This window comes from Somniosus microcephalus, chromosome 13, assembly GCF_052327205.1.
Source record: "Somniosus microcephalus isolate GS21.2 chromosome 13, FLI_Smic_1.0, whole genome shotgun sequence".
Lineage (NCBI taxonomy): Eukaryota > Metazoa > Chordata > Chondrichthyes > Squaliformes > Somniosidae > Somniosus > Somniosus microcephalus.
In genome coordinates, this window is record NC_140999.1 from 1,201,661 (window position 1) to 1,215,292 (window position 13,632).

Here is a 13,632-nt window from a genome sequence, read left to right on the forward strand (position 1 = left end):
CGATAGCAGTAAGGACAGTGGAACCATCAGCACACTGCGATAGCAGTAAAGACAGTGGAACCATCAGCACACACTGCGATAGCAGTAAGGACAGTGGAACAATCAGCACACTGTGCGATAGCAGTAAGGACAGTGGAACCATCAGCACACTGCGATAGCAGTAAGGACAGTGGAACCATCAGCACACTGCGATAGCAGTAAGGACAGTGGAACCATCAGCACACTGCGATAGCAGTAATGACAGTGGAACCATCAGCACACTGCGGCAGAAGTAAGGACAGTGCAACCATCACACTGCGGCAGAAGTAAGGACAGTGGAACCATCAGCACACTGCGGCAGAAGTAAGGACAGTGGAACCATCAGCACACTGTGCGATAGCAGTAAGGACAGTGGAACCATCAGCACACTGTGCGATAGCAGTAAGGACAGTGGAACCATCAGCACACTGTGCGATAGCAGTAAGGACAGTGGAACCATCAGCACACTGTGCGATAGCAGTAAGGACAGTGGAACCATCAGCACACTGTGCGATAGCAGTAAGGACAGTGGAACCATCAGCACACACTGCGATAGCAGTAAGGACAGTGGAACCATCAGCACACACTGCGATAGCAGTAAGGACAGTGGAACCATCAGCACACTGTGCGATAGCAGTAAGGACAGTGGAACCATCAGCACACTGTGCGATTGCAGTAAGGACAGTGGAACCATCAGCACACTGTGCGGCAGCAGTAAGGACAGTGGCTGGGGCATCGCTTGCACCCAGTTTAGTGTGACCTTGGCCACACCCAGAGACTGGTTCGAATTCTGTGCACTGGAACTACAGCAAAGGTGGGAGCCATTAGAGGCCGTGCAGGAAAGGGCAAATAAACTGGCAACCATCTTAAGGTCCAAGTTACGAGGCGAGGTCAAGTGTTTACTTTGAAGAGAGGTACGGGAATGATACTATATCCAAAATATCTGAAAGCTTGGCAATTCTCACGTGGAATAATGTCCACTTGAGTGAACAACTGTGAGGCATAGAACACCTCACAGTATACCTGCACTTCTCTCCTCTTTCCTATAATGTCCCCCTTGAACTGAATTATTTAAAGTTAACGGGCCTCTTACTTTAAGCCACAATTTTGGCTTGATCTAAAATCATGTGTTGATTCCCTCTTGTGTGGGGTGCTGTTGGGACCCGAGCTGATGAATGAATTCTGACGCGTTTAAATTTGAGCTTGTGCGGGTGGAATACATTTTTATTAAGGCCCAAAAGGACTTTGTCACGAAAGGGCTTTGTGTCTTAATGCGAGGAGCATTCGTAATAAGGTGGATGAATTAGCTGCGCAATTAGATGTAAACGGATATGATATAATTGGGATTACAGAGACATGGCTCCAGGGTGACCAAGGCTGGGAATTCAACATCCAGGGGTATTCAATATTCAGGAAGGACAGGCGAAAAGGAGGTGGGGTAGCATTGCTGGTTAAAGAGGAGATTAACATAACACAATACAGGAAACTCTTTGGTATCCGGCACTGACGGGACCGGGATGGTGCCGGTTGATTAAAAATTCCAGATGACGGCGAGGGTTATCACCGAGGCTATTTTTAACAAACAAAAATTAAAAAAATCAAGAAATGTGCAGTATACCGTCATTGGGTACTCACCTACAGAATGTTGTTAAATGGATGGTCATGGTGTGGAGATGCGGGTGTTGGACTGGGGTGGACAAATGTGAGAAGTCACACACCAGGTTACAGTCCAACAGCTTTATTTGAAATCACAAGCTTTCGGAGCGCTGCTCCTTAGTCAGATCTCTCCACTTCACATAAATGGATGGTGGAAGATGCTTGATTAAGTACAGTACTGCCAGTTGAGGGTAATCCATAACTCTTTAATTACTTAACAGTAAAACAAAACTTATACAGTAAATGACTATACAGTACTGTCGTTGACTCTACACTTACTCCAAGTCAGCTGGTTCATCAGGAATATCCATGCCAGCTGGGTCATCAGGATCATGCACTTCAACAGATTCTTCAGGCACTTCCACTGCTTCAACTCTTTTGGAAGTTTTCTTAAACATGCCCTGGATGTCTGCTTGCTTAGTGGACTTTGTAGAAAGGTGGAATGCAGAATATGGAGTTGCTTAACTTCTTGGGCAGAGTAGCAAGGCTGCCTTTCAGCAAATTGAAGGATTAACAGTGCCAGGGACCCGGGTTCAAATCCGGCCTCGGGTGACTATGTGTGGAGTTTGCACATTCTCCCCGTGTTTGCGTGGGTTTCCTCCGGGTGCTCCGGTTTCCTCCCACAGTCCAAAGATGTGTGGGTTAGGTTGATTGGCCATGATAAAAATTGACCCTTAGTGTTAGGGGGGATTAAATACGTGGGGTTACGGGGATAGGGCTTGGGTGGGATGGCTGTCGGTGTAGGGACCGCGTGCTAGGGTTTGGATGATCAGCCATGATCTCGTTGAATGGCGGAGCAGGCTCGAAGGGCCGAATGGCCTACTCCTGCTCCTATCTTCTATGTTTCTATGTAAATCCTCCTGCAGCTTTAGCCCAAGAAATCTTCTCTTCAGAAATCTCATCCACTTCACTTTCCATCTCACTTTTCTTTCTTTGGATTCAAAACAGTCTCAATTATTTCATAATCACTTAGCATATGCACAACACCAACTTCTCTATCTGCATCAGCCCACTGCTCAATATCCCTTTCACTGAGGTGACGCAGAGGGTTTGCTGGGCCTACATTCTTCACCATGCCAGCCATTTCCATTATTGTACTCCTCTTGGGACGAACATTGAACCCATGAAATTCCTCCTCTGCAGAAGAACCTTCAGCAAACATTACAGAAGGCCACAATTTGCACCAGGCTTGTCTCAAAGTGTGACCTTTCACCAAGTTCCAGGAACATGCAGCATTAAAGATGGCATCTTTAAGATTGTATTCCTTCTGAAATGCGTGAATATTGTCATTTTGGTTTATCAGTTTACGTAGGAAGTCTTTCTTGTAATGACACTTGAGATTTTGGTCCATGGGTTGTATGAGAGAAGTTACATTTGGTGGCAAATAAATAGTGAAAATATTTCCTGAAACCAACTCGGATTCATGCGGATGGGCTCTACAATTATCGAGCAATAAAATGCATTTGCTATCTTCAGGTTTCCCTATTTTACGGAAATGTTCCTTCACAGATGGAACAAAAATATGATGGAACCAATTCGAAAAGATTTCCTTACCCATCCAAGCATTTCTTTGAGCTTTGTACTCAACAGGTAAGTGCCTCACATTTTTAAATGCATGGGGATTTTTATACTTCCCAATAACAAGAAGTTTAACCCGGTGTGATCCAGCAGCGTTCGCACATGTTAGCACGGTTACACGATCTTTATTTTTCTTGTAACCTGAAGCATTAGCCTCACTAGTCCTAGCAAGCGTTGATTCTGGCAAAAACCTCCAAAATGAGCCAGTTTTGTCGGCATTGTATATCTGTGCTGGCGACAAATCATGTTGCTGCACAATCCAATTGAAATAATCGCAGTATTCTTCTGTGACGTCGTGATCAGCTGATTTCTTCTCCCCGGAAATATCAAGTCGTCTTATCTCGTGCCGTAACTTGAAGCACGTTAGCCATCCCTCGGAGAAAGCACACTTGTCAGTAAGCTCCATCTTTACGTAGAAATCCTTCGTTTTCTCGATTAGCATGGGTCCGGAAAGTGGAACACCCTCTGAACGCTTAAGAGAAAGCCACTCGTAAAGCACGGTATCCATCTCTTCAAGCTTAGGCTTACGTACCGTACGCCATTTTTCTACACTCTTAGATGTCTCCGAGCTTGAATAAAACTTGAGCAGCTTATCCTTCTGTGATTTGATGTCGTAGATTGTTGACGAACCGATTTTGAATTCATTCATAATGTTGATACGCTTCTCTCCCCTTTCTAGTCGTTGGTATATCTCGATTTTCTGTTTTAAAGTTAACACCACTCTCTTCCTTTTGCTTGGACCAACTTTTTGGAATTCCATAATGCAAGATGGGGGAGATAATTCACGATAAAGATGGAGAGACACACAGAAAAATGGCGGATCGGAAGAGACCACCGGAAGCACGGGAGTCACACTGAAAAATGGCAGATTGGAAGAAACTACCGGCAGCGCGGGAGAGTCAGACTCCTGTTATTGAGGTGTTCGGACTTCCGACAGCACCAAGAAGCCGAGTAGTGGCAGTTTGGAGAACTACCCCCACTGACTAACTCGGCCACTGCAGGAGACTCGGACTTAGCAACATTTCCGATTATTGAGGTGTTGTTTTCGGAGTATGAATTTTGCCGGTTAATAGAGAATTCCGGATATTTAGGTGCTGTTTAAACAAGAGTTTCCTGTAGTAAGGAAGGATATTGGCTCTGATGATGTGGAATCTGTATGGGTAGAGCTAAGAAATACCAAGGAGCAGCGAACGTTAGTGGGAGTTGTATACAGACCCCCAAACAGTAATGCTGAGGTTGGGGATGGCATTAAACGGGAAATTAGAGACGCGTGCAATAAGGGCACAGCAGTCATCATGGGTGACTTTAATCGACATATAGATTGGGCTAACCAAATTAGTAACAATACCATGGAGGAGGAATTCCTGGTGTGTATACGGGATGGTTTCCTGGACCAATATGTCGAGGAACCAACTAGAGATCAGGCCATCTTAGACTGGGTATTATGTAATGAGAAAGGATTAATTAGCAATCTTCTTGTGCAAGGCCCCTTGGGGAGGAGCGATCATAATATGATAGAATTCTTCATTAAGATGGAGAGTGAAGTAGTTGACTCAGAGACTTGGGTCCTGAATTTAAATAAAGGAAACTACGATGGTATGAGGCGTGAGTTGGCTAGGATTGTTACTTAAAGGATTGACGGTGGATAGGCAATGGCAAACATTTAAAGATCGCATGGATGAACTACAGAATTTGTTCATCCCTGTCTGGCATAAAAATAAAACAAAAAAGGTGGCTCAACTGTGGCTAACAAGGGAAATTAGGGATAGCATAAGATCCAAGGAGAGGACATATAAATTGGCCAGAAAAAGCAGCAAACCTGAGGATTGGGAGCAGTTTAGGATTCAGCAAAGGAGGACAAAGGGATTAATTAAGAGGGGGAAAATAGAATATGAGAGTAAGCTTGCAGGGAACATAAAAACTGGCTGTAAAAGCTTCTATAGCTATGTGAAGAGAAAAAGATTGGTGAAGTCAAGCGTAGGTCCCTTGCAGTCAGAATCAGGGGAATTTATAATGGGGAACAAAGAAATGGCAGACCAATTAAATACATACTTTGGTTCTGTCTTCACAAAGGAGGACACAAATAACCTCCCAGAGATGTCCGGGAACATAGGGTCTAATAAGAGGGAGGAATTGAACGAAATCAGTATTTGTAGGGAAATGGTGTTCGTGAAATTGACGGGATTGAAGGCCAATAAATCCCCAGGGCCTGATAATCTACATCCTAGGGTACTTAAGGAAGTGGCCCTAGAAATAGTAGATGCATTGCTGGTCATCTTCCAAAATTCTATAGACTCTGGAACAGTTCCCATGGATTGGAGGGTAGCTAATGTAACCCCACTATTTAAAAAAGGTGGTAGAGAGAAAACGGGGAATTACAGACTGGTAAGCCTGACATCGCTGGTGGAGAAAATTCTAGAGTCCATTATAAAAGATGTAATAGCAGAGCACTTGGAAAACAGTGACAGGATTGGACAAAGTCAACATGGATTTACAAAAGGTAAATCATGCTTGACTAATCTACTGGAATTTTTTGAGGATGTAACTGGTAGAATAGATAAGGGAGAACCAGTGGATGTGGAGTATTTGGACTTTCAGAAGGTTTTTGCTAAGGTCCTGCATAAGAGATTAGCGTGTAAAGTTAAAGCACATGGGATTGGGGGTAAGGTACTGACTTGGATAGAGAACTGGTTGCCAGACAGGAAGCAAAGCGTTGGATTAAACTGGTTTTTTTCTAAGTGGCAGGCAGTGACTAGTGGGGTACCGCAGGGATCGGTGCTAGGACCCCAGCTATTCACAATATATATTAATGATCTAGACGAGGGAACTAGATGTAATATCTCCAAGTTTGCAGACGACACAAAGCTGTCTGCTGTGAGGAGGATGCAGAGGAACTCCAGTATGATTTGGACAGGTTGGTTGATTGGGCAGATGCAGTATAATCTGGATAAATGCGAGGTTATCCACTTTGGTGGCAAAAACAGGAAGGCAGATTATTATCTGAACAGCAATAGATTGGGAATAGGGAAAGTGCAACGAGACCTGGGTGTCCTTGTGCAACAGTCGCTGAAGGTAAGCATGCAGGTGCAGCAGGCGGTTAAGAAGGCAAATGGTATGTTGGCCTTCATAGCAAGAGGATTCGAGTACTGGAGCAAGGATGTCTTGCTGCAGTTGTACAGGGCCTTGGTGAGACCACACCTTGAGTATTGTGTGCAGTTTTGGTCGCCTTATCTGAGGAAGGATGTTCTTTCCATGGAGGGAGTGCAGCGAAGATTCACCAGGCTGATACCTGGGATGGCAGGAATGACGTATGAGGAGAGATTGGTCGATTAGGCTTATACTCGCTAGAGTTTAGAAGAATGAGAGGGGATCTCATTGAAACGTATAAAATTCTAACAGGACTAGACAGACTAGATGCAGGAAGGATGTTCCCGATGGCGGGAGAGTCCAGAACCAGGGGTCACAGTCTAAGGATAAGGGGTAAGTCATTTAGGACAGATGAGGAGGAATTTCTTCACCCAGAGAGTGGTGAACCTGTGGAATTCTCTACCACAGAAGGCAGTTGAGGCCAATTCATTAAATATATTCAAGAAGGAGTTAGATATATTTCTTAAGGCTAAAGGGATCAAGGGATATGGGGAGAAAGCAGGGATAGGGTACTGAATTTGGATGATCTGCCATGATCTCATTGGGTGGTGGAGCAGGCTCGAGGGGCCGAATGGTGTACTCCTGCTCCTATCTTCTATGTTTCTATGTCACTTCGTGGAGGCTCTGGAACCCTGGGATAACTGATCCATGCAGCCCGTGTCACCACCATGGGCACAATCTACATGTGCAAACCTTCTGCTATAACCTGGAGATGAATTGGTGTGTGTGGGCCGGGCTAACTGCTGTTTTTCCTTTTTATTTTGAAGTATTTAGACTGGAGTGACCCTCTAATAAGAGCACAATGAATAATCTAACCAGCTCTTTCCTTTTTATATCCAGCTAATTATTTCAATGTTTGAACCAGTAAATGAGTTTAGTTGTGTTTGTAATTTTAGACTCAGGACAATATCACTGTGAGATGGGACCTGGGCCTGAACAAGAAAAGGATTGCATACTTCACCTTGCCCAAGACAGACTCTGGTAAGTGGAGCTGATTTAAATGTGGTTCTTCCGAATTAACGGCACTGGGGCAGCTGGTGTGTTGGCCCAGCGATCCCGATTGTGCAGTACGGCGTTTGCACTCAATATCTTGATTGTGTTGTACCTTCAGTGGAAGGCAGCAAGTGACGGGAGCAGTGTCACACAGGACAGGTCCTCTCCCCGCACTGGGGAATGGTGAGGGGTCCAGAGGAGCCCTTTCAGTAACTAAATTCTCGCCGATTCCATGTGGTTTCTCGCTTGGTTGAAGTTATTGAGTGAGGAATGCTGGGTGCAGTGCTGCATTTACTTCAGGAGTTGGTGAGCCTCGACCGCTCAAGTGACAAACTCTCGAATTACAAGTAAACCTATATCGCAGAGCTCCCAGTCAGTGTTCTGTTTGTATAGTGCCTGTCATTATGCTAATAAAATATAAGGAGGTTGAACCTCAAACCAACGTCAACACCTTCACTGAAGCGTACGAGAGCATGGGCCTTACACTAAACATCCGTAAGACAAAGGTCCTCTACCAACTTGCCCCCGCCACACAGTACTGCCCCCCCCACCCCCGATGATCAAAATCCACGACAAGACCTTGGGCAACGTGGACCACTTTCCATACCTCCGGAGCCTACTGTCAACAAGGGCAGACGTCGACGACGAAGTCCAACACCGCCTTCAGTGTGCCAGTGCAGCCTTCGGTCGCCTGAGGAAGAGAGTGTTTGAAGACCAGGACCTCAAACCCGGCACTAAGCTTATGGTCTACAGGGCAGCAGTGATACCCGCCCTCCTGTATGCCTCGGAGACATGGACCGTGTACAGCAGGCACCTCAAAGCACTGGAGAGGTACCACCAAAGCTGCCTCCGCACGATCCTGCAAATCCATTGGCAAGATAGGCACACCAACGTCCGTGTTCTTGCTCAGGCCAACATCCCCAGCATCGAAGCTTTGACCACGCTCGATCAGCTCCGATGGATGGGTCACATGGTCCGCATGCCCGATACGAGACTCCCAAAACAAGCGCTCTACTCGGAGCTCCGGCACGGCACGAGAGCCCCAGCTGGGCAGAGGAAACACTTCAAGGACACCCTCAAAGCCTCCTTGAAAAAGTGTAACATCCCCACCGACACCTGGGAATCCCTGGCCCATGACTGCACTAAGTGGAGGAGAAGCATCCGGGAAAGCGCCGAACACCTCGAGTCTCTTCGCCGGGAGCAAGTGGAAGCAAAGCACAGGCAACGCAAGGAGCGCACATCAACCCAAGCACCCCACCCGCCCCTTCAACCACCGTCTGCCCCACCTGTGACAGAGACTGTAGGTCCCACATTGGACTCATCAATCACCTGAGAACTCATTTTTAATGTGGAAGCAAGTCATCCTCGGTTCCGAGGGACTGCCTAAGAAGAAAATATAAGAAATGTTAAATGAATTGTGTGTACCATTCGTGTATTGTATAAAGAGTGAGTTTTCCGTTCTGGTGTAAAATATGTTTGTACAGAGATACAAAGCTGAATGTCGTGCAGCACTGAGTAAAAGCGACACTGCTCGACAGTATGTACAGCACGGTCTGAGAGCAGTGAAAGGAACAATTAGAATTCTTTAGCATTGGGCAACAGTACCTCGTGTGACACACCCAAGAAGACTCCCATCACCTGACAACACTGGGTTCGACAGAGTAGCTGCTCAGCAGGAGGGTTTGGGCACTGCCGCGGACACTCGCTAACTTGGTGTGGACTGCAGACATGCTTGTTGCAGTGTGGACAGTCGCTCACTGTTATTTTCAATGGCAAGTAGTTCCCAGGCCAGCTGCTTCCAATTGGCTAAAATGGACGTCCCTTAGCGTACAGTGACAGAATCCCAGTCCTGTACCTGTAGAGGTGCAGCTTTAGTCATTGTTGGAGAAAGGCCCTGAAATCCACTGTTTGCCCTAGAACTGCATCGATTATCCATTTAATTTTGTATCATTATACTCCGCTGATGCTTCACTGAGTTTATTCATTGAGCCACACAGACTAGAAAGGTGGCCAGCAGTAGTTTGGCTGCAATGAGCTCCATGCATTTGGATAAGATGGAGAAAAACATCCAGCGTTCTTGCTCTTTGATGTTATCCAGCTTTCTCTGGATGTGTGGGTGTTGAGGGCAGGATTGAGGTCTACTTGAGGTCTACCGTGATGCCTCTGTGGCTGAACAGCCTGCCAACACTCACTGGGTTCACACACAAATCATGGGCATGGTGCCAGAGGGCGCCCAGGATCCATGGGACCATACCTCAGCATCTTTTGGGGGTAGGGGGACAAACAGTGAATCAGTAATCTTTAGCCCACCCGTTACTGTATCTTAAGCAGCTTTTAAGCAAATATCTAAAGGTGGTCCAGTTCTGTATTGGAGTAGCATGTGAATGGGGCGCGGACAGTTTGACGTACTATAACTCTGCTCTCGTACTGTGGCCTTCATCTGGCTCCCATCACTCTTGTTCTTCAGACATGCGCCTAATGCAGGGTGATGAGATCTGTCTGCGCTACAAGGGTGACCTAGCACCTCTCTGGAAAGGAATCGGCCACGTGATCAAAGTCCCGGACAGTATCCTTTGTATCTTACTAATTAAACCTATGGCTGTTGTACAGCTGATGAGTCTCCACAATGTTGTTTGTATATAAATGATAAGGCCAGCTTCTGCCGAGTGCCCACCCGCCCCGCTGGAGTTGCCGTCTTTCGGATGAGACGTTGAATCGAGGCCCCGCCTGCCCCCTCATGGACGTAAAAGATCCCATGGCACTATGAAAGGGTGCGCTGCGTGAAAGGGTGGTGGAAGCAGATTAAATAATGACTATCAAAAGGGAATTGGATAAATACTTGAAGGGGGAAAGTTTGCAGGGCTGTGGGGAAAGAGCAGGTGGGGAGTGGGACTAATTGGAGAGCTCTTTCAAAGAGCAGGCACGATGGGCCGAATGGCCTCCTGTGCTGTAACATTCTAGTGGAAGAAGAGCAGTGGCCTTCTCCCCAGAGTCCTGATTAATATTTATCCCTAAACCAGTATCACTAAAACAGATTATCTGATCATTTATTACATTGCCTTTTCTGGGACCTCGCTGTGTACAAATTGGCTGCTGCATTTCCCTATATTACAACCGTGACTACACTTCAAAAAAAAAAAGTACTTCCTTGGCTGGGAACCACTTTGTCCTGAGGTCGTGAAAGGCTCTATAAAAATTCAAGTTCTTTCTTTATTTGCTTTGCAATGCAGTCTCTAAAGAGCTGACCACTGCAATCTGCAAATTTTGCTTGCAAGAGGTTATGGGAGAATTTTCAGTAACTGGTATGAGGTCCTGTATTAGTTCATTCCAACATTACGTCGCAATTACAACACAAAGAGCCCAATCAGTCCGTGTTGGTGCTCATCATCCACATGAGCACTTGTCCTAATCCCTGTTCCCAGATCACTTTATCCCCCTTTCTTTTAACCACCTATCTAACCTGTTCTTAAATGTTGACATGGTCTCTGTTTCAATCACTAGTTCAGTCCACAGCCTCTGTTTAAAAAAAAAAAAAAAAAAAAAGTTCCTGCTCTCTCTCAAATTTATATTTAATATGTCCCTTCACTGTGGACCCCTCAATCACTGGAAACCGTCTGTTTCTACTCTGTCCCATCCCCTCTATCAAATCACCCCAGGATCTCCCCTTTTTTCTGATTGAAAACAGCCCCAATTATTCACGTCTTTCTTTGTATTTCCTCGTACCAGCAGAATCCTGGTGAATCTGTGCTGTACCCTCTGTATTGCCTTCTCTATAGTGTGGAGCCCAAAACTGCACACAGTACCCAACGAAGGTTTTTACAGATTCACCATCACATCTCCACTTTTACGTTCTATACCTCTTGCCATAAAGCCCAGGATTCCATTCTCTTTTTCTATTTCCGTATCCACTTTTAATGTTGTGAACCCGAAGTCCTAAATCCCTCTGCTCTTCCATATCTCCCAGCTTTCCCCCATTCAAAGTATCATTATTACCTTTTATTTTACCAACATTTATCACACTTACTGACATTGCCACCTTTTGCCATTCCACCATCTTCTCAGTATCCCCTTCCAGTTTCCTTTGATCCACAGAATTATTTACTATGCCTCCTATTTTAGTATCTTCTGAAAATTTGGACCCCACTCCCTCTAGTCCTGTATCAAAATTATTGATGTACAGAGTGAACAGAAGTGGTTCCAGAACCGAACTCTATGGGAGACCACTACCCACTTCCACCACCATTAACTCCTATTCTGTTTCCTCCCTTCTAACCACTTTTTAATCCAATTTTCTAACCACTCCCTTGCTCTTTCCCCATAACCTTGCAAATTTTTGCTTTTCAAGTGTTTCTCCAATTCCCTTTTGAAAGCTACTATTGAATCTGCTTCCTCCGCCCTTTCAGGCAGTGAATTCCAGATCATCATAACATAGTGTTTTTTAAAAAATAAAAAATAAATCCATCCCCAGGCTTTTTTGCCAATTATCTGTGTCCTCTGGTTACTGACCCTTCTGCCAGTGGAAACAGATTAGATAGGGAGAAACTATCAAAACCCCTCATAATTTTGAGCAGTTCTATTAAATCTCCCCTTAACCTTCTTTGCTCTAAGGGGAATTGCTTATCAAGTCTGTCTGCATAACATTAATTACCCAGGGTAGCGCTTTCCCTTTTGGAAAATGGGTATTACATTGGCCACTCTGCAGTCCTTCGGCACACACCCACTCAGTAGCACCCTGAAATATCATTCCTAGGGCTGTCGCTATTTCTTCCCCATTTTCCTTGGATATATTCCATTAGGCCCTGGTATTTTGTCCTCATTTAGCTTAACTGACTTCTCTAATACTTTGATTTATTGTAATTTATCTCCTCTCGCTTTTAACCAATTCAGGATTTACCTCTTTCCCAATAGCTTTTGGTGCTGTCATGTGATCCAGATAAATGCTCCATGGGCAGACCTGACTGCAGCTTAGAGCCAAACGATCTGTATAAAAAGTCTTTGTGCTACCTGACTGCGTGTCTGGGGACAGGTTGTGGTGGGGGGGGGGGTGGAGGAAGAGAGTCAGGAGAGGTGGTCCTCCTCTCCTAAATATATTCAAATTCATGAGGCTTTCTTAAACTTCACACACAAGACAAAACTGGAAGTTTAAGAGCACAACTGGTTCAGTGGGCTGTTGTGACCGTTTTAATGTGCACATGAATATGTTTAAAAGTTACTTGATTTAGATAATTCTGGAGTGTTTGAGGACAGCAGCAGGTTGAGTGTGTGTGACATTGTTGGGCCTGACTCAGTCAGGCTAAGCGTTGTGTCCCTAACCTACCTGTGCAGATTATGGGGATGAGATCGCCATTGAACTCCGCAGCAGTGTTGGAGCTCCGGTTGAAGTCACTCACAACTTCCAGGTGGATTTTGTCTGGAAATCGACTTCGTTTGACAGGTAAGCTGCCAGTTTTCCCACCTTTGCCCCATAATCTATAGCATTAACTGTTATTTTTTTGTCTAAAGACTATCCTTGGATTTTGGCAGCACCAAGATTCCCTACTGTAACAAGTGCAAGTGGGGGGGGGTGTAGGTCGGGTCACGGTTTGATCGATCCAGCAATCCCACACAGCTGATGCAACCTCAACTAGGTCATGAGGTTAGCTAGTTGGATGAATATTGTAGCCAACAGTTACTCAGCACATACTTGGTTTATAGAAAGGTGTTTAAACTGTCTTTAAAAATATTGTGAAAGTAAGTAAGGTGTTACAGACAGATCACTGATACAGTGGGAAGTGACGTCCAGTTGTAAGATCACAACCAAAAAGGAGGGGGGGGTTGTGCAATAGGTGTTGTCTCACCTAATCTCAGAGCTGTAGATGTGAATAATTTTAATCCGTAAGATGCAGCCTTTGCTCATGTAGAATGTATGCCTAATAATTTCAAGTGAATGCAGTTGAAATTGCAGTGCCTCACTAGTGAAGAATCATAGAACCATACAGCACAGAAGGAGGCCATTTGGCCCATTGTGCCTGTGCCAGCTCTCTGAAACAGCTACAAATTAATACAGCTCTCCTGTTTCCCCATTCTCCTGCAAATTTTTCCTTTTTAAGTAGAGATCCAATTCCCTAATTTTCAAAGGAATATCAGATCTGAGTGATTAAAATGTTGCAGTGCTAGAGATTGCAGAAATTGAATGTCAGTGTTGCTGTCTTGTGCAGTCAGTGACATTTTGTGCAAGTCTAACACTGAATGTGAAATAGA

General features: G+C 45.2%; 1 protein-coding gene across 2 annotated transcripts in view; it reads left to right on the forward strand.

The window, feature by feature from the left end:
• upf1 (UPF1 RNA helicase and ATPase) overlaps nucleotides 1-13,632 on the forward strand; it is a 101,440-nt gene that overhangs the window by 59,198 nt on the left and 28,610 nt on the right. The window contains exons 7-9 of one of the 2 annotated variants that reach the window (XM_086004312.1): nucleotides 7,296-7,380; nucleotides 9,860-9,967; nucleotides 12,718-12,826. In XM_086004312.1, the coding sequence (XP_085860438.1) occupies nucleotides 7,296-7,380; nucleotides 9,860-9,967; nucleotides 12,718-12,826 (302 nt within the window). The remainder of the gene's footprint in view (nucleotides 1-7,295; nucleotides 7,381-9,859; nucleotides 9,968-12,717; nucleotides 12,827-13,632) is intronic. The other variant, XM_086004313.1, reaches the window with a different exon arrangement.